This window comes from Mytilus edulis, chromosome 3 (genome assembly GCF_963676685.1).
Source record: "Mytilus edulis chromosome 3, xbMytEdul2.2, whole genome shotgun sequence".
NCBI classification, from domain to species: domain Eukaryota; kingdom Metazoa; phylum Mollusca; class Bivalvia; order Mytilida; family Mytilidae; genus Mytilus; species Mytilus edulis.
Genome location: NC_092346.1, coordinates 91,450,410 through 91,472,620, shown reverse-complemented (window position 1 = coordinate 91,472,620; position 22,211 = coordinate 91,450,410). Strand labels below are relative to the sequence as shown.

Below are 22,211 nucleotides of genomic sequence, written 5' to 3'. Positions count from 1 at the left end.
TAAGCCAAAATCTACATTTTACCCCTGTGTTCTATTTTAAGCCATGGCAGCCATCTTGATTGGTTTGCTGGGTCATCTAACATATTTTTTAAACTAGATATCCTAATAATGATTGTGGCAAAGTTTGGTTAAATTTGACCCAGTAGTTTCAGAGAAGAAGATTTTTGTAAAAGATAACTAAAATTTACGAAAAATTGGTAAAACATTACTATAAAGGGCAATAACTCCTTCAGAGGTCAAATAACCACTTTGGTCGATTGACTTATTTGTAGATCTTACTTTGCTGAACAATATTGCTGATTACAGTTTATCTATAATAGTATTCAAGATAATAACCAATAAAAACAACAAAATTTCTTTAAAATTACCAATTCAGGGGCAGCAACCCAACAACCTGTTGTCCGATTCAACATTTTACCCCTATGTTCTATTTCTAGCCATGGCGGCCATTTTTGGTGGGTGGCAGGGTCACCAGACACATTTTTTAAACAAGATACCCTAGTGATGATTGTGACTAAGTTTGGTTAAATTTGGCCCAGTAGTTTCAGAGGAGAAGATGTTTGTTAAAAAAAAAAAAAGTTAACGACGACGGACACCAAGTGAATAGAAAAGCTCACCTGGCCATTTGGGCCAGGTGAGCTAAAAATGTGGAAAACTAATTTGACTGACCAAGACTGACAGACAGACGGACCGAGTGCAAACCTAAAGTCCTTTTCGTATTGTTGGTAGGGGACTTATAACACAATGAAGCCAATCTCATTTTTAGACTGTAACAGTGGATATGTCCTAAATCAACCTGATCAGAATATGTTAACAATATCAAATAAATGCATAAAACAAACGATATATATATGTATACATACTTTATTTCCAGAATGTACATTGCACATTGCCAATTATATGGTATTATTTATAATGCTGCCGTTATGACAATAAACCATTGCAGCAAATACCAGTAACAAAAAAATGGTATTTCACCTTTGTTATCATAAATATAAGAACAGTTTTGTACCTCTAATTTATATTTGATATATCAATACTCATTAAAATAAAGAATAAATGAGTATTTAACATTGATAGTGTTTCCTGTATATAGAGATTTATGAGGGGGGATAGGACCATTATTGGGACTCTGGGGTCAGGTGTTTTTAAACTTATTCCGGGATTGACTCTTTAGGAATCAGAGGAATACTTTTTTCGAAATTTTGGGATGACAGGATTAAAATTTATTTAAATTCGGGACCTCTGGATTTCATGTTTTTGAAGCCCAGGATTTTGGGATCAGGACCCTTCCTACACCTCCTCATCTATGCAACTGATCCAGAGGCCTCTTCAGTTTCATTAGGGTCTTACCAAAATGCTATTATAATAATTTTTCTTAGCTGCAATTAGATTTTGTATATCTAAATTTCCTTCCCTTTCTGATAGGTATATATATATAAGTACGTCTGAGTCAGTGACAACTCTACACGATATCTCAGTAGCATGGGTTCAAATCCCGGCGAGGGATGATAAAAAAATTTGCAAAAGCAAATTAACCGATCTAACATTGTTGGGTTGATGTTTAGACGAGTTGTATATATATATATATATATGTAGTTCTCCAGTAACCATGAAACACGAAAACATGCTGGAGGATGCAATAATATCATGTATTTACATTAACAATAACTAGGTGAATTTGGAATGTATCATTCATATGAACAATATCTATTAACGTTCTCATTATTTTCATGTCTCAACAAAACAACATTTTGATAATATAATGATAACTTTTATATAATACAACGAAATAAAAAAAGTTCTACACTTTCCACTCTAATCACTTCTAGCTTTTTTCTGTTTTTTTTAGGCAAAAATCACCTTGCAATCAGATACTGTCCTCAGAAACATTACTTGTTGTTTTACATATGGATTATGACATCTTTATCTAAATAGCCAATTATTGTAACATTTCTGTTAAAAATAACCAACAAAGTTCATAGTAATAAAATCATACACAATAAATGACATCTGTCTACAACACTTTGGTCTATTAAGTCCTATAACATAGTATTTACTCTAATGATGATAACATAAGAAGTTGTTTTAAAACTTTTGTTTGACTTGTCTCTCGAATTTCTCCTGCTAAAAACATCTCATCCACTACACTGTAAACCTAAAAATAAAACAAAATAAATATAACTGAAGATCGAAGTTTCCCATTAAATAAACTGTTGACACAAAGATATGTCTTGTCTGTCAGCAGAAAATTCAGGAATAATCTTATAGATAGCTACAATCTTATTAAATCAAAGCTGCAGGACCATGACCTAGGACAGGGCCTCAATATGGTTGACAAACTGGGATTTTAAAACATTTAAACTGCAGCATTTGTTTGCACCTGTCCTAAGTCAGGAACCTGTTGTTCAGTGGTTGTCGTTTGTTGATATGGTTCATAAGTTTTTCTCCTTTCTTGCTTTTTGTTGTTGGTTTTTTTTTCTTCTTTTTTTTCTATAAAGATATGATAGATTAGAACATTTGTTTTCCTGATTTCACTGTACAGACCCTTATAAATTGTATGAAAACCATAGAAACCAATTACTTAAAATGTTGAGGCTCAACAAAGAGGACACATAATATAGAAAATAAATAGTTAAAACTTCTTAATGGAAATTCTGTAATTGCATGACTTGTTCTGTCAGTTACAACATCATGAATTTTATAAGATTGATAGATTGATTGTTGGTCTTTAATATCACTTACAGCACACTTGGCTAAGTCATGGTGACAAGCTTTATTGGTTGAGGAAGCCGGGACCCAAGAGAAAACCACCAACTTCAAAAGGAATACTGTCATTCATATATCTATTAAGATCCTTTTATTCAACTTGTATAATTATGAACACAAAATAAAGGTTTTATGTTGAGACACAATATAAATACTTTACCTTATAAAAGTTGAATACAAGATCTAATTCACAGACATTATGGAAATATTCATTAAGCACTTCTACAAAATTGTGTATTGCCTCTAAGTATGCAAGATTGTTGTCGTTTACATCAACACAGATACAGAAATATAAACCAGCATATCTTCTGTACACAATCTTAAAATTCCTAAACTGCAAAAAAAATTACATATTATTATACACAGGTATATCTATTACAAATAACCCTTTAAAATACAAAAAAAAAACAATCTTTGGATTGCTTGAACATAAACTACAGGTAAGCATTCATTATTTTGTACATTCATTTTGGCCTTTAGTTTTCTTCTTTAATTTTTTTTACATTTGTCATTTCAGGGTCTTTTATGGCTGACTTCCCAGTATGGGCAATCAATGTTGAATAGTCATGATAGTTGTTAATTTCTGTGTCATTTAGTAACTTGTGGTGATGTTTTTCATGTATTTCAACTGGTAATAAGTGCTAAGTTTCAAGTTGATGTTTCAGCATTTTTAAGATACACCACTTGAAACTTACTGTGTCCATTGTTTTTCAAGAATTATATTGCATCACACTGATCTTTTAGTACAAGAGACCCTTCAAAAATAATTGTTTGTTTATTCATATGATGGGTATTGTACATGTGCTAGTATCACACAGCATACAATGTACCTCTACAAAATTAGTGTGTTTAGCATCACGGACAGTAACAACAGCATGCACTTCTTCAATTAGTTTCTGTTTTTCATCATCATCAAAGTGCATATACCACTTAGCCAGACGCGTTTTGCCAGCCCGGTTCTGTATCAGGATAAAACGAATCTAGAAAAAATGTATTGTAAATTTACAGTTAATACCATAAAGTTAAATAGCAGCAAAAGTTTAATATAATAGCTTCATTAAATTACTTGAGCAGACTGCTGGACATTGGTCAACATCCTGGTGTTATTTTTCACAAGACCAGTAAAGATAAAAGTATCTTATGAACCTTTGAAGTGGAAGTCAGATGTCATAGATTCCCTGTGCCTTTGTGAAATTGCCTCTTGAATAATTCAGAATACACATAACTCTAAAATACAGCTTCAAAATATATAGGTACATACATGTACATGTAACATGTCCTTTTAATATGTTAAATTTCAGCAATCGTCAAAATGGTGTGCATAATTGATGATTTTTTCAAGTGGTGGACATAACTTGAAAGTGGTCTATCCAACCAGTAAATGTGCGACATGAATTTGGTGTAACAGACCCAAGGCTCAATTAGCGCACATGTAGGGTCTGAATGTGTTTGTAAGTGAACAGACAGATACCAATTTAAGGTAGCACAATACAAAGATTTTTTCACTCCCAATCAGACAACTTTAAACTGATGTAATTCATTTCATCCTTCTTTATATTTTATAAATGAAGTACCAAAAGAAAGAAGAAAGATCAATCTTTCAAATTGTGATAATTTCATTATGACATAACTATTACATAATTAATTATTATGTAATTAGTCGCTATATTTTGATGTCCACACTTGAATGAATTTAGCGTCTTTGTTTTTCATAGCATCCCAAAATATTTTATAGATTCTTGTACAACACAGCTTGACCTCCAAAACTGTGTCTCAGATTTCCAAAATCATCAATAGAACAAATTTTATACTCAATTGAACTAAGTGGTCTCTAATGAATTGATGTTGCAAACTTCATTGAAGATTTATGAGAGAATGAAATACAATAGGAAAAATCTGAGACACAGTTTTGGAGGTCAAACTGTGTTGTGCAAGAATCTATAATTTTTTTTAGGATGCTATGAAGATATGTCTTAATGAAATTATCACAATTTGAAAGAATAATCCTTCTTCTTTCTTTTGGTACCTCATTTATAACATTTAAAGAAAGATGAGTGGAATTACATCAGTTTAAAGATGTCTGATTGGGGATGAAAAATCTTTGTATTGTGCTACCTTTTATGCACTAACATAACTTACTTAACCCTTTTGCTGCCAGATGTTTTTCAGGGTTGCATTCATATGCCAGAAAATATGACCGCTCGACAATGTGACATGCCAAACAATGATGTCATTTGATATATGATGTCATGCTGTAATGACCGTTACATTTGAGAGTCATTGTAGAAACATATTACACTTTTTAAGTTTCAGTCTTTTATTTTGAAAGAGGTACAGTAATGATGAGAAGCTAGCATAAGTTAAAACATGGACATATGTGTCCCTCCAGCACAGTCGGTGTGGACACATGTGTCCCCCCGGCAGCAAGAGGGTTAAAACTGTGTGCGCCTGTCAGACAGAAGTAGCCCGGGCAACAGAAGTTAGAACTTTATTCTTTCAGACTTTCTGCAGAAAGTAACGACTCCCGTTTTTTTTAAGAAGAAGCAGAGGAAAAGCATCAATAGGCCAAGAACTCCCACAAAATATTAAATTCCACCACTCAGAAATTGTATTGTAAGTTATACATTCAAATTTTTTTAGCATTGCTGTCAAAAGTGACAGTGTCAACAACACTCAGATCAAAATGTGGATCTCAACTCCGAATACACCTAGCACTATTGCAAGTTATTATCAACTGAGAAAGTGTTACGGCCAAATAATGTGTGTTCAATCATGAATAAATGCCTTAAAATATAATAAAAAGAGGCTGTGTTACCATTTCTGAATAATTTCGTATACCGGAAATGATTAACCTCCCACATTCAACGTCAGGAGAACGTTTTGCACCAAGGAGTTTTACGTTGCTTCAAAGCGTTCAGATGATCTTTATAAAGGAGGACCAGCACATGGAGCTGTTTACAAACATGCATGTAGCTTAGAAAAAATACCCAAGTCTGACATGACAGACCTAATAGATGACGTCAGGAGGAAAGTTACTCTACGGGAGCATGCTGTAGAAAATGTATGTTTTTTCAGCATTTATATGGAACTAGTATACTATAGTAAAGGTTGTAAGCTTCTGGTTAATTTTGAGTCTTATAATTTCTGTATAAAAAGAGGAAAAGATACATGTCCTGATCCTGTTCCTAAAGCTTATAATATATGTTGAAACAATAGACCACTTTCGAGTTCATCCGTCACTGGATAAAACTCGTCAATTATACGTGTCTTTATGAGGTCATTTACCAGATATAATAATCTGATAGAGGGGTCGCCTGTATCCCTGCACTATTCACGTTCATCTAGTCCGAGATTACTCTGAGGTCCAACGGCTGTTTTGTCAGACAAGCTGGGGCCGTGGGACGTCAGAGCTCGTCCCATATCAAAAAGTGGATATTTGCCCACCCAAAATAGATGCGCTGCTTCGTCGCTTCTGGTGCCGACTGACGGCCTTGGAATTAAATAAATCAGGCATCAATCTGTTCATTTTTCATTTATCTTTTCATTTATGTAAGTTTCACCTACCTGCCAACTTTTATTTTTCCATATTTTAACAGTTTTCACAGAGACCCATCGATTTTTCCATTTGCCTTTCATTTTCAAAGATTATCACGTGACTACGAGAAAACAGTGATGATTTATGCAAATGACCATAATTTGTTGAATAAATGGTGTATTTGGAATTAAAATTCGCTATATACATTGTACACAAGTCATAATCACACCTGAACTTTGTCATTATACAGGGAATAACACTATGAAATTCAATCATCGGCCAAAAAATATATAACTACAAGTAGTCTCTGGTTGTAGTAAGAAAACCAGGACAGGTTCAAACAAAGATTTTGAAAGCAGAGAAAACTGTGTGCACCTTTATAATCAGCATGACTTTATCAAATGAGTTAATGACCATATGAATACTCAAAATAAATTCAGTCACAGACCTGATAGGTTGTGGGTGTGTAATTTATGTTAAGATACTTATTCTAAATATGTAATAAAAACATAACTCATGAATTATATTTGTAGACACATAGCTCTGACTTTCCTGGAAATTATGAAGATTATGATGACTCTTGGAGTCAGAAAAAATTTGAAAAGGTAAGATTTGTATAGGTTACTGTCCGGCCTTCAACAATAATTGAAACCCACACCTCATAGTCAGCTATAAAAAGCCTCAAAATGACTAATGTAATGCAATTCCAAAGAGACAACTTACTGCCTGATTTATTTACAAAATAATAATGAAATACAAATATGATATTTAGCAAAAAACATCAACCACTTAATTACAGTTTGGGACAGGCACATACAATGTGGCAGTTAAAGTTGAACTAGTTTTAAGGCGCCAACCCACCACTAAACTTGGACAGTGGAATAACAGTACACCGTAAAATTAAAAACAAGCAACAAATATAAGTTGCAAAGTATTTAAAAAAAAAAAGAAGTAAATTATAGTAAAGCAAAGACATTAAACTAATGAAACAATGCATTTTACATGTACAGTCAAACCTGATTAAACCGGACCCTGAATAAACCGGCTTCCTGTACATTCCGGCCGAAAATGAAAGTCCCATTTTTTTTCCTTCAAAGTCTTTGTTAAAATACCCTTTGTAAACCGGACCCTGTGTATTCCGAATTCCGGTCTAATTATGAAGTCCCAATACTCTTAATTACATTAATTATTACCTGTCAAAACCGGTTTGTCTAATTAATTTCACTGATCGATATGCAATCAAAACATAATTGTTTACTTTATACAATATGACTTTTCAGGATAATTAATCAATTAGTCAGGTGTTAAACTGTGAAGTGAACTTTCAATCGTACAGTAGTGAGCTGTATTATTTATTAAAACATTATAAACGTGTCAATTAAACGACAAGACACACCGAATATATCTCGGATTTAACTTACGTTTTGTAACGTTAACTTGGATAAACAAATTTAAATCGCAGCATAAGAAATTTACAACGTGATGTCGAAACCCTGGGTTCCCTGCTGTGAACCCCTAAACAAATGACCTTGATAATGAAAACCACCCAGATGACAACAATCAATGGGTATAGTAAACTGTACGACAACGTTTCAATAGTGATGAGATTACGTTTGATAATATTCTGGCTTTTTGATCGGCCATTCCAACATTTCAAATAAATGATCATGGAAGTAAATCGAAACTCTCGTCTCACAATCCAAACAACGCGAGCATTAGGATGCAAATGTAAACAATGGAAAACGAAGTGAAAATATTTTAATTGATCAGATATTCTTAACTATCAAAGAGAACTTTTATATGCAAACTATCGGACGTCACAAGTCATTAACTTCCGGTCGATACGGAAACCTGAATAAACCGGCTCACTGCCCAAACCGGCCCTTTTTCATAGTCCCGTAGCCGGCCGGTTTATACAGGTTTTACTGTAGTTTGTTAGAACAAGGTTATAGTTGTAAACCAATTATACTTTTTTAGAAGTTCAGAATTGATATGGTAAAGATGAGCCATGATGAACTTGAATTTGATATGGTAGGAGTAGATGCTTCTATAGCCAATGCATTTAGAAGGATTCTTCTTTCAGAAGTAAGTAAAAAATAGCAGGTTACAAACTCACACTAGTAATGCTTCTATAGCCAATGCATTTAGAAGGATTCTTCTTTCAGAAGTAAGTAAAATATAGCAAGTTACACCCAAACTCACACTTGTGTAGACACGTTAGGAGTTATGCTTCTACAGCCAATGTATTTAGAAGGATTCTTCTTTCAGAAGTAAGTAAAAAATAGCAGGTTAAACCCTAAATCTCACTAGTGATGCCTCTTTAGCCAATGCATTTAGAAGGATTCTTCTTTCAGAAGTAAGTAATAAATAGCAGGTTAAACCCCAAATCTCACTAGTGATGCCTCTTTAGCCAAAGCATTTAGAATTAATCAAACAAAGCATGTTTCAATTAAATTGACTTTATTTAAAATCAGTAAATAAACAACATAAACACAAGCTCTGGTGGTCTAGTTGACTAAGTATATTAAATCACACAAAAATTCAAACAAGTGTTTTCTCATATTCTTGCTATTAGTCAGATCTTTTAAGTGATACATGTTAAAAGATGTTTGTAATGGATTGACACTACTATTATTTATTATTTAAGGTACCCACAATGGCCATAGAAAAAGTGTTTATTTACAATAATACCTCTATAATACAAGATGAAGTATTAGCACACAGACTGGGATTGATACCTATTAAAGCTGATCCAAGACTGTTTGAATATCGACAGGAAGGTATTCATAAGAATTAAGGATTTCATACAGATGTACTTTAAGACTGATTTCATTTTTTTCAACACAGATTTTTAAGATCAACCATCTTGTAAATCATAAATTACACAGAGTTGAAATGAAATGATACTGGTATTTTCAACAATAAAATAAAGACAGACACCAGCAAAGCATTAACACTTTTAAAATAGAAGCTATGGGAATGAAATAAAAAAGAACATAATTTGTTTTACTTTTGCTGAAAAAATATTAATCAAAATTAGCACAGATAAGGTCTTTTTTATGTTTATATATTTTGTACAGAAACAACAAATTATTATTTGACGATTCTTGGTGTAAAACATTCCCATCCTTTATAATTGTGATATGTTTGATTTTATGGTTGTGCCTTAAAATCAGACCGGCAGATATGGATATGGGGTTTTTCAATCAATAGGTAGTAAATAAAAGTATTCAGGACTTATAGCCAAATAAAGCCCTCAACACATTAGCAGTAACACCTAGTTACATTTATCTCTGAAATAATAATTTACCTTTTTAGGTGATACAGAGGGAACCGCTGGTGATACTTTAGAATTTCAGTTGAAGGTCAAATGTACAAAGTGTTTGAAGGTTGCAGACACAACAGATCCTGATGATCTGTATAAAGACCACAAAGGTATATTGATTTCTGGATTTTAATTATTTCACAAAGTTCGGACAAGAATTGGAAATAATTGTTTATTGAACCAAGAAAAATAGTCCAAATTCATACTTAGGTTTTTCACATCAGAAATCCATGTCCTTTAAAAATTCTGGTAAATCCCCCAAAAACTTTGAGTCACTTGATATCTCATAACAATTGATCCACACTTATTTGAAGTAACTAGATTTTTTTGGCACAATTATACCATGCATTTAATGATGTAACAAAGAAAATACAGAATGAAACAGGAAAGGATGTATTAAAAGAGTAAAAACATACATAGTAAGTTAAAGAAATAAAAATTCCAACAATTCATCTTCAGTGTCATCATGGTCATATATTTTTCTTTTCAAAATAAATAAGCAATACTGGTTTTTGGAAAATGACGCAGTCATTGTTCCATAACTGCCGACCTGAACTTCATTACATTGCTCTGCCTACCGCGCTTGGTTTCGTATTTCCTATTTTCCAAACAAACTGGAATCTGCTTGTGTTATCAATATGCATCATTGTGTAGTATTAAACCAGCCAGGACCCAGTTTACACTGGTTTTTGCTTGTATTCCACTACACTCGAACAAAGTGTTGTAGTTTGACGGGAACCAGTTTTAGAATTTGTAAACTACAAACCGTAATCGGTTATTGTTCATTCCGTTTTGGTGTTTCATACCGACTTATATGGTTTGAATAAGCTTAAGACCATTCAAACATTAATGTGATAGGTATATTAAAGATTGTTTTACAAAAGGATTGAACTGTTTTACTTTCAAAGTCGTACTATAGGGATATCTGTCATATACGGATTTCCACTCTCACCGGTTAATTTCTTCTTTTACACGTGCTTTGGAAACTTCCTGTTTAATCGCAAGTTTTAAAATTGTTTTTGAGTGAATTAAACTTATTTTAACAATCATGAAGCGTTCCAGAATCATTTTAAAGCAGTTTCTTCTTCTCTTTGATGATGGAAAATAGGTTTTCTCAAGAAAATACCGCAAACGATCGCAGAGGAATTGAAACGTACAAGTCAAGTCGGCACCTGGTTAAATTGGCATCTAGTCAAATCGGCACCTATTCGACGTCAATTCGGCATCCAATAATATTTGATATAATATTTTCTATTCAATTAATTAATTACTGTTACCAAGTACATAGTGAATATGTTGTTGTGTATTTTGGTAAACCACGAAACGAAAGTGAATATGTAGTGTATAAAGGTAAACAACGAAGCCCTTACCAAAGCTGTTGTTTTAACAATTAGACAATTTGTGTAATTGTAAAAACAAGTCAATTATTAAAATAAAATGGAAAACTATGAGTCCCTTTCAATAAATCAAACTTTCATGCCAAATAATTAGCAAATTTAAGGTGTTTGTTTTTCAGTAAAGTTTAAACAGCATTAAACCAACAATCCTGTAAAATGCTCAACTGGTTAAAATAATGCAGAAAAATACACAATATCTCATGTATTAGTCCAAATAATTATGACGACTGGCAAGGCTATTTTATTATTTTTCTGGGACGCCTTCCTACGACGTTCAGGTGCCAATTTAACTAGGTGCCAGTTTGACTAGAATTCTTTGACAAATGTTTGAAACTATCTGAGTTTCATTAGACCTTTGATAGCAGTAACAAAAAGATTATTTACTTAATATTTTGTGGGAGAAGGGGGTTCAGACTGTGTGGCATCAGGTCTGTTTGTGCCCAATACATTTTCGCACCCTACACATTCGCACATTCACACTCTACTCATTCACGCTCAATTTTAATTCAAATTCTAGTTGAATAATTGGAAATTTATGGTTGTTGTTTTAAATTGCTTTGGTGTAAATACTGAATGTATTTATAGCTTGGTATGAGTAAAACATTGAAGATTTTAAAGGAAAAAACACAAAAGATAATTGTTTTTAACAGCTTGGTCCCATTGATCTGAAACAACGAAACAATAAAACATAGAAACCAAAATATAGCAATCCACTAATATAACCAAAACATGATAAAATTTATTCAACACGCAGAAACAAACATAGTCAGAATCTCACTTCATTTTGAAACAAGTCAATGAAACAAGTTATAGCAATACACTAACCAAAACATGATTAAGAGTTATTCAACACAAAATAAAACGTTGACAAAATACCACTTTATTTAGAAAGGATTATTATTATTTTTAGCAATACCTTATCCAAAACATAATTAAGATTTATTCAACACAAAAAAAAAATTGCTGTCTCACTTTATTTTGAGACAATGACAACAATTATACTTATAAGAAAACACTTGCTTACATAGTTATTAAACACAAAACCAATTAAGATTGGGTGCGAACATTTAGGGTGTGAAAGTGAAAGGGGTGAAAATGAGTGGGCGCAAACGTGAATGGAAGCGAACGGACTCAGATTCAGACTATGTACCAGTGAGAAATATACAAGCCTTTCTACGGTATTTATTTGTACAATTCAGCTAGTCTTGACCTATTCATTTGTCTTAAAAAACCAGCCAGTTGTCACCTTCACTTCACACACACACACATATACGAATATCAATTATATGCTTACGATACATGTTGCATTGTTAAACTAATTACGGTATGTGAAAATCAAGACTTGCATAAAAACTATCCCAATATTAGAGACAGTGGCGTCATTTTTCTTCAGAGCTTTCAGCTCTTTGATTATAACTTACAAATTGAAAGTGCAAAAGCAGGTCTAGTAACAGCTGTAGTCTGTTGGTCTGTTCGTTTGAAAAACCTTTGGTAGAAGACTTTTGTCAAATTATCCTAAATTTCTATGAAAGGGAATTATTTTATATTTGTTCTGCAGATTTATACTAGTAAACCATTTCTACATACAGACATTTCCTATTCGTAGGTAGTTTAAAAGTTTACAGCACTCATTGTCTTGATATTTAAATATCTTTAAGATCTTTATTTCCCTGCAACTCTCTGAATTTACCAATGTGATTGCCTGAAAATTAAACCATGTCTGAAAAGGTTATTAATATTTACAAAAACAATATTTCGTACAGACTGTTTGGAGAGAATGTTGAAATTTACCAAACTATTATCCTCATAACAATAGAGAAAAATGTTATTCCCACTATATAATTCACGGAGAAAACATATCCGGAGTCCAATAATGTTGTTTTTTTTTTTTTTATATTAAGCCTCAGATCGTAAAATTTATAGATTAGTTGCAAGTGAAGAAATTCCGTTTCTCAACAATAGAATTTTTATAGAATGAGAAATATTATATCCACTAGCTACATGTACATAAATTATTGTATTATGACTGGTTATTTTCCAAAAATCTTATAATTGCTGTTTATGATATTCCAGTGACAACAAAACATCTGAAGTGGGTTCCAATAGGAAATCAAGCTGAAATTGTAAGTTTTTTCATTACTTAAAATCCTCTTTAAGGGGGTTCGCGGGTCTAAATCATTTATATAGGATTTCTCTATATTTTTCTATAAATGAACTTTATCTTATAGTTAATAGAAAAATACAATAAAAAAGTGGGGTCACCGTTCATTTGCGCTCACAATCTGCCTTCGAAAGAAGCATGGGCAAATGAACGGTGACCCCATTTTCTTATTTTATTTTTCTATTAACTATAAGATAAAGTTCATTTATAGAAAAATATAGAGAAATCCTATATAAATGATTTAGACCCACGAACCACCTTAAGTATAAGATTTTAAGTGCTTGTAAAAATTCAGCACAGTACTTCAAGTAAACTTATCTTGGTAAAAAGTTACTCAGTTGGAAGTTGTGTATTTGGCCACATGTTGTATTTTAAGAATGAGTATACTCTGGTTTATTATATTTAATATTGAAAGTATTATATTTTTGAATAAAAAAACATGATTTAAACATCTTTTTGATAAATTATTTAAAAAATTGAGTTATCTCCCCTTGAATAGCTGAGTTGAAAAAATAATTGTATTCTGGGCTATTCCAGAAAAAAATGTATGGGGGGGGGGGTGTTGGAAGGCACATTGTATTAATAATACATGGGTGATGGGTATCGGAGCAACTTTTCACACTATAATGCACTATAATTCTCAATTACAATTGTCTGGGTGGCAGGTGCTGACAAAAACTGCCTTCCAACCCAACCCCCACCCATACATTTTTTTCTGGAATAGCCCTCATTCACAGTGTTCTATCTATCATAATTAGGAATTTTTTAATAATTAGCTTAAGCTACATTTTTATCATGCTTTTTTTACAAATAAAATAAAATGTATGGGTCAGAGAATATTTTCAAGATGCCGGTTGTACAAAATTGATTGGTACATTGAAAACCATTTTGGGTGACAGAAAAGGGGGGAAAATCTTCTCTAAAAATGAAAATAAAAATTGAGGCAACAGGACTATTTTCTTGCTTAGTTTTAAAACATTGCTGTAAGGATTCATCAGGTAATAGTGTAGCAGCTTCTGACAGCAACTTCTTAGCTAAACCAAATAAAACTTGAATCAACTGACTACTGTGTCTATCTTAACATATTAATGGTACTACCAAATTCATTGGAAAACACAGTTATTTTACTTATTATGATTGTGCTAATATCATGTATATATGCTTGTAGAGAAATGCAACTATTTGTAATATATAGATATCAATGCATTCATTCTTTGTTTTAGTTCAAAGAAGGAGAAATCAGGCCAGTCCATGATGACATTTTAATAGCAAAGTTAAGACCAGGGCAGGTAAGCATTATACCTATAGCTATGAAGCATAGATTTTGGAACCAACTTCCTCTAAAATCAAATGAGTTTCAAATTTATTGAATTTTCTGAACTAAACGTAGAAGTGAAACATGGATATATATATATCTGCAATGAAGTACAGAAATAAAAAAATTCACAACCACAACCCACAAATATCCTCTTTTTCATAGCCAAGTTTTATTTGAAACTATCAAAGAAAAACTTTGTTACCATCCAGAAAAACAATTTTTCCAAAAGTTTCTATTTTAAAAAACAGTGGCCTTGAAGTTTTCTTACAATTCAATATGAGTGAAAGAAGATGTAGATCCTATAGGTCAATGAGATAGGAACCTGATGACAAAAATAATCGAAAGACAGTTTATTTTATTTTATTGGCAAAATGTACAGCTAACCTTACCAAAGACTTCTGGCTTACTTACCAAAGTCTTAAAGCCTATTTGTCTATTCAAATACAATTGAGAATGGAAACTGGTAATGTGTGAAAGAGACAACAACCCGACCAAAGAGCAGGCAAACACAGCAAGGAAATCCTGGGAGGCCGGCTTCAGCTAGCCCCTAAACAAGAATGGGTACTAACTCAACAAAAATGAATGTCCCACTAAACTCTGAAACATATAAATGCACCAAAATTTAAAAAAAAAAACAGACTTACCAAGGCCAGATGCTCCAGGGACAGGCACAAAACTGCTGCAGGGTTAAAAATGTTTGTGAGATCTCAACTAAGCTAAACTAAACAGAGATTTTCAGCCTACCTGATCCTAGACTTTTGATTTACCTAACCAAAGACTTTCAGGCTACTTTTGGGTATTGAATTGAGACTTCAGTTTACATGACTGAAAACTTTTAGCTTTTCTAATAAAATGATTTCAGCCTTTCTGAAAAAAACCTGTTAGGGACTGTTAGGTTTGTATCACATCAAAGACTTTCTGATTATCTGATCGAAAACTTTGAGCAAACATGACCAACTCCTTTAAATTTCGTTAAGGTTCTTAATGCCAACTAGTAATTTTTATTCTTTCACTTTAGGAGTTAGACATCAGAATGCATTGTGTCAAAGGTATAGGCAAAGATCATGCAAAGTTCTCACCAGTTGGTAAGTTAGTTTTAGAAAGAATACATTTTATCAGATGACTTTAAATGTCTCTTTTCTCATCGGCTAAAAGCACAGAGTCTTCTTTACACAGTCATAATATTCACTGCTGCAAAAATCATGAGAGGTAAATATAAGATTTGGAACAGCTAATGAGTAATAAAGATATTCCAAAGCAACGTCAATGACGAAGGCTTATGACTTTATATCAATTAATCTTGTTTTTTCTTTTCTTGTTTTCAGTGTAATTTTTTAGCTCACCTGGCCCTAAGGGCCCAGTGAGCTTTTCTCATCACTTGGCGTCTGTCGTCCGTCGTCTGTCGTCCGTCGTCGTTAACTTTTTACATTTTGAACTTCTTCTAGAGAACCACTGAATGGAATAAAACCAAACATGGCATGAATTTTCCTCATGAGGTGCTGACCAAGTGTCGATACTTTGTAGGCGATCCATCTTCCAAGATGGCTGCCAGCAGGGGACTTAATTTAACATAGGACCCTATGGGAAATACATACAAATGTTTTCTTTTAGAGAACCACTGAGCAGAATGAAATCAAACATAGCATGAATGTTCCTTATGAGATGCTGACCAAGTGTTGTTACATTGTAGCTGATCCAACATCCAAGATGGCCGTCAGCAGGGGGACTTAGTTTAACATAGGACCCTAGAGGAAATGCATACAAACGTCTGCTTCTAGAGAACCACTGAATTGAATTAAATCAAACATAGCATGAATGTTCCTTTCTTAAGGAGTAGTTTTAAAATTATCTTGAGCAAATACTAGAAAATTGGAGAAAGATAAAAAGTCTTACAATAACACAATTGCTGACTTTTGATATCAGTACAATAAAATTAATTTATCGGTAATTTGTACATTTTTCCTTTGATGTGTACTCGCTGATAATGTCAGTATCAGTGGACTGGCCGTGTTATAAAAATTATTGGGTTAGTACGCAAATGACATGCGCGAATGCAACGCGTAAGGATCTACTTTCCCCTTTCATTCACAAAATTGCGCATGATTTTTATCGCAGAAACGCACGAGATTTTTGGCGAATGAAACACTTGACATTGATTATAACTTTCACAAAGTTAGTTTAGCCTTTTTTGTTGTGAAAATGTGAACAGAAAATGCATGAAAAAGTCGACAGACTTAAAAAAAAATGCGTTATCTATAATTGATATATGAAGTACAACTAAAACATCGTCCATGGTGTTCCAATCCGAGTTTTTATACATACAATACCAATACATAGCCTTCGGGCTCACCTGATATTTTACTGTGATAAAGTCAGTATCAAAAACAAAAAGTCCTTTATTCTATATTTATCTGGTGTTTTTTTTTCAGCAACAGCATCATATAGACTCCTACCAGAAATAACATTACTTCAAACGGTAGAGGGCTCTCTAGCCGAAAAACTACAGAAATGTTTCTCTCCTGGTGTCATTGAAATAGACAGAGTTAAGGGAGGTATGAAAAAATAAGTTATGAGCAGTTCATATTAAGAGGGATATACTAAAGAAGATGTGGTATGATAGATGGCCAATGAGACAACTCTCCACAAGAGACCAAATGACACAGAAATTAACAACTATAGGTCACACAGGCCTTAAGCAATGAGCAAAGCCCATACCAAATAGTCAGCTATAAAAGGCCCCCAAATGACAAATGTAAAACAATTCAAACAAGAAAACTAACGACCTAATTTTTGTACAAAAATGAACGAAAAACAAATATGTAACACATCAATAAACGACAACCACTGAATTACAGGGTCCTGACTTGGGACAGAAACATACATACATAATGTGGCAGGGTTAAACATGTTAGCTGGATCCAAACCCTCCTTCTAACCTGGGACAGTGGTGTAACAGTACAACATAAGAACAAACTAAAAAAATCATTTAAAAAACTCAACACCTAAAAGTACTGATCTGAGAGTTCTCACAGTTACTGACAGCTAGTTCAAAGCCATTAATAAATAATAAAAGAACAAGCATGTATTGATAGACTATTAAACTAAAATGATATTTATTTTACTAAATAAGTATACTTGCCAACATTGCCAAATGCTAGTTTATAATATTATTTATGCTTTCTGTGTGTGTCCAAAAGTTAATTCTTTGGTTCCCAGACAAATTCTGTTGAGTCAAGAACAATATCTTTCCCAAATCTGTTTTAAAAATGTGCCACCAGGCAAGGTTAGTCAAGATTGATTTTGATGCCAATAGGTCAAAGGTCAGAACTATCTTGACTATTAAGGGTTCATTGAAGATATGATTTGATGTTTTGATAAACAAGAAGTTGTGTAATTATTAAAGGGATACATGTAGTAGCTACGATTTTGACAAAATTATGAACAAGTTTTAAAGCTGCAAAAATCAAAGATATGTACTAAAAATAAGCAATAAGATCGCTAGAATGTTTTCATAAACTACAGAAGTGCTAATAATTGATAATTCATATTGTGTTGCTGCCTATTCATCTCATTAATTATGCATCAGGTTTACTTCCCGAACTTTGCCGACACAGCGAGTGAGCTAACCAAGATATAAATAGATATGAACATGTGCTTTTTGTTTTCTTACGTATTTGATAATTACTTTATATTAAACGTACATATTTGACGCCATTTATCAAATTATGTAAATAAAAAATATCACAAAAACCGGCATATTATTCCAACCGAAGATTCTTCACCAATGGCGATATTATACACTTGTTATTACATTTGTATGACCAAACCATGCCGATAACGTATACACGTGTTTGTGTGTTGAATAGGGGCCTCCATGAAGGATACACGTGAGGAATAATACTAAATTGTAGGAAGTTGATTTCTAATTTCTTTTAAGGTGGGAGATTCCTGCCTGTAAATTTATAAACATATTTTTGACAATAATGAACACGTTGCGATTTATTTTCATGTGATCTGGAATATTTAAGTAATGTAAACAAGTTACGCAAACCGTCGGCTACTTCTGTTTGACTTAGCTTTGCGTCGCAGGTGTTTTGAATGATTTTAATTTCTGATCTCATCGCTGTTTTTTTTTAAAATCTACAATGATTTGTCTGCACCTCTTTTTTGTTTATTTTCTCGCAGAAACTGTAAATTCACATACCATTTCCGCGATAACATTCCCCTGTTCGACAAGTTTCCCTTCGAGGCACAATGTGCGATGGACATTGGGAACTGAAAAGTTCAGATCAACATAGGTCATATGAATAAGGGTTGGGCTTAACATCGAATTATTATCTATAGACAAGAAATAAATTTAGGTGTTAAACGTTAAAAAGCTTCTAAATGATAAATGGAAAGTAACCAGTAGTTGTTTTAATCATACTTATTAAACTTTTCGTACAAAATCCTGCATATAGATTAAACAAGTAATTTTAATGAAAATCGTAGCTACTATCCGTTTAAACCATGTTTGCATAAGAGAATAGAGCTTAATGTGCAGAATTACAACTAAAGATCATGCTGTTTTAGCAGAATGATAATTATACATAACTTAAGCTTTATCTTACAAATCTTACAAATCATGCCACAAGACAAAGCCCCCGCCCAAATATTGGCAATTTATCATTATATTAAAAAACACCTAAAATTAACTAGTTATTAAGATAGATTGTATTGTTTTAGGAAGGAAGAAGGCTCGAGTAGCAAATTCCAGAAAAGATACCTGTAGCCGTGAAGTCTTCCGTCATGAAGATCTGAAAGATACAGTCAAGTTAGAAAGAATAAGGGATCACTTTATATGTAAGTAAATCATTCAGACCTCCAGTAGTATAGTTTCTTCTGTATAAATCTGGCTGGGATGACTATGATCTGATCTGTTTTGGTGACCCCTACCACATTGTGCATTTTATTTTTGTGAAAATAGGTGGAAAATTAACCAAAAAAAACAAATTAAAAAAATGATCCCTGGTGTGAAATATTATACATCTGCCACTAATTAATAAAAAAAAATGGCTGCCAAAAGATATAAGCCATACAAAGTGTTAACATTAAAATGAAAATAAATATCTAAGTAAAGACATGATATCCTGAATAAATTATTGGTGACAAATTTATTCATCTGTTACAAGATTCTTCCTAGTTTGAATTTAAAAATCTTCTTGAAAAAATTGATATATCTAGATTTGTACTAAGAGGATTTTGGATCGTAATTAATTATGCCTACGCCATAGTGGAGGGGGCATCAAGTTTTACCCTTGTCCGTACTTATGTCCCAAAATAGGTTTCTGTTCTCTAACTTAAGTTTGCCTCCACTAAATGTTATGAAACTTATGTACAATGCTTATTACAACAAAACACAGATCAAGTTTGAATTTTAGTGGCACCACTTTTACTGCTATTGAGTTATGCAGCTAATGCTCCTTTACAAATGCAAAGATTGTTGCATTTTTAGTTAGCCTCAAATAAATGTTATGAAACTAATACACAATGCTTGGTGCCACAAAATACAGATCAAGTTTGAACTTTGGGGACATCACTTTAAAAGTTCTAGAGTTATGCTCCTTTACAAATGAAAAATGGCTGAATTTTTCGCTTGCGTTCTCTAACTAGAGTTTGCTTCAACCAAATGTTATGAAACTTATTCACAATGCTAATTACCACAAAACTCTGATAAAGAACATATTTGGGTGGCATCACTTCTATGGTTCTATGTCCCTTATAAAGTTATATGCAAGTCAGGGCATCATTTGTGTGCCATGGACACATTCCTCATTTATTTCTCATTGACTTTAGGACATTGTTATCGCTTTGACACATTCCCCATTTCCTTTCTCAATTTTATTACTAGTGGGGGAAGTATGTTTTTGGTTTGTACTAGATTTATTTTTCATTTTTACTGATGATCTTGGTATTACAGTAGTGTCACAGGGTAACTAACCCCTTTTATTATTTTGAATAGGGTGTATATATTAAAAACTTTTATTAGAACCACAGACTTTCTGTAGGAATATTGACAATCCTAGTCAAACGAGGTTGGAGTTAAGCTCACCAACCACATGTAGGATTGAAAGTTACATTTCAGTGTTGAAAGGGTACTGGTACAGTAGTTTAAACATATTTATTTATAGTGGATTGGGAAACAAGTTTTGCAACTTATATTAATCCCTTTCCATTTTGCGGGTGTGAGTGCTACCTTGTAGCGGCATAAGCCTGCTCTTTTTCGAAAATCTACAAGGGTGTCTTTAACGTGCAAGAGATATGGCTCTCTCTTAACACGTGTCAGCCATTTATCATCCCCTTCCGATGGACAATCATCGTGTCCTAGCAAATGGAGTCAAGGGAGAGCCTAAAATTCGGTCCCTGAAATTTTCATCCCGAAACAGGAATCGAACCAGGTTCCTTTGTGTTAGAAGTCTGATGCACTAACCACTACACCATGACTCTCACACTGGTACAGTAGTTGGACTAATTATGCAGAGTGGCCACCGAGGCCCATCTTCCATTATAAAAGACCATATCTTTCTGACTGTCAGTCAATGAATGTATGTGTACATATCAAATAATAAATATTGTAAACACAACATATAGTACTCTGGATTCAGGTATTTTTCATGGGTATCAATTTTCGTGGATTTAGGAAAACTTGCATTTTCATGGATTTTTGATTTTGTGGTTTTGCCAAATTCTGTGTACAAAGCCTATAGAAAATTTGTAATTTGTTGAACATTTGAAATCCTGGTTCACCTGTACCAACGAAATCTACAAAAATTGGTATATAACGAATAATAATGAATCCACAGTATATTATTTAACTCCTTTGAGAAACTGTAGAAGTGACAGTTTGAAAAACAAAATAAAAGATAATAAAATGCCACTTTTAATATTAAACTAAAATTGTTACGTATTATTTCAGTTTCTGTGGAGTCTACAGGTGTTCTTACACCAGATGTACTGGTATGTGAAGCTGTACAAGTCCTGATGAAAAAATGTAGAACATTTCTAACTGAACTGAAAGAGAATACAGATAAACCTAAATAAATCGTTATCACAGTGCACAATTGTCCACCATTATTTGAGTGTCCATAATGTAAAGGACACTTAGACCACTATCCATCAGTAGATCTGTCTACAGTTATAGTATGATTTCTTTTTCCATCTGTAGCAATATTTGTGTTTTTTAAGTGTCAATTCTAAGGTCATCTCTTTTATAGTCCAGTTGTCTCTACTCTTGGATTGAGCTTTAGTTCTTCATCCTTTTAATTTTTTGGTCAAAGTAGTTTTTGATGAAGCTGAAGTCCAATCAATTTGAAATTTATTAAACATGTTCCCTATGATATAATCTTTCCAGTTTTAATACCAAATTAGAGTTTTGACCCCAATTCCACTGAACATAGAAAACATGTGGGGCATACTATGGACACATTCTTGTTTTCTTCTTGATACTATTTGCAGTCTCATTTGTATTGAGTGATTTTTTAAACATCATTGTAGCTCATTTTCTTTGCCCGTCTCACAGTTTTAGAAGGGCATTATGTTTTCTAGTCTGTTCGTAACTCTGTATGTCCATCCTATATCTGGTAAATGTCTTTGACTAAGTTTTTTTTAACATACAGTGTGGTCACATAAACTTGAAACTTGGTACACATATTCATTAAAGTGTGAAA

At 33.0% G+C, this 22,211-nt stretch overlaps 2 protein-coding genes across 2 annotated transcripts; one reads left to right on the top strand and one right to left on the bottom strand.

The window, feature by feature from the left end:
* Positions 1-848: 848 nt before the first annotated feature.
* On the bottom strand, positions 849-5,694 carry LOC139514692 (AP-2 complex subunit sigma). The gene is made up of 4 exons (XM_071304198.1): positions 5,585-5,694; positions 3,600-3,749; positions 2,930-3,103; positions 849-2,158 (listed from the first exon to the last, which is right to left on the bottom strand). The coding sequence occupies exons 1-4, from the start codon at positions 5,585-5,587 to the stop codon at positions 2,057-2,059; spliced, it is 429 nt and encodes a 142-aa protein (XP_071160299.1). The 5' UTR covers positions 5,588-5,694; the 3' UTR covers positions 849-2,056.
* On the top strand, positions 5,671-21,605 carry LOC139514690 (DNA-directed RNA polymerases I and III subunit RPAC1-like). Its single transcript, XM_071304195.1, has 11 exons — positions 5,671-5,830; positions 6,838-6,909; positions 8,282-8,389; positions 8,952-9,084; positions 9,623-9,739; positions 13,100-13,149; positions 14,411-14,476; positions 15,524-15,590; positions 16,935-17,057; positions 19,231-19,347; positions 21,461-21,605. Exons 1-11 carry the CDS (start codon positions 5,768-5,770, stop codon positions 21,583-21,585), a joined length of 1,041 nt encoding a protein of 346 aa, XP_071160296.1. The 5' UTR covers positions 5,671-5,767; the 3' UTR covers positions 21,586-21,605.
* Positions 21,606-22,211: the final 606 nt, after the last annotated feature.

Coding starts and splice junctions, on each gene's coding strand:
- LOC139514692 (XM_071304198.1), bottom strand. Junction 3,104..3,599: donor AACACACTAATTTTGTAGAG/GTACATTGTATG, acceptor TTTTTTTTGCAG/TTTAGGAATTTTAAGATTGT. Junction 2,159..2,929: donor TTGTATTCAACTTTTATAAG/GTAAAGTATTTA, acceptor TTTTATTTTTAG/GTTTACAGTGTAGTGGATGA.
- LOC139514690 (XM_071304195.1), top strand. CDS start 5,768: ATGACAGACCTAATAGATGACGTCAGGAGGAAAGTTACTCTACGGGAG. Junction 6,910..8,281: donor GTCAGAAAAAATTTGAAAAG/GTAAGATTTGTA, acceptor ATACTTTTTTAG/AAGTTCAGAATTGATATGGT. Junction 9,085..9,622: donor GTTTGAATATCGACAGGAAG/GTATTCATAAGA, acceptor TTACCTTTTTAG/GTGATACAGAGGGAACCGCT.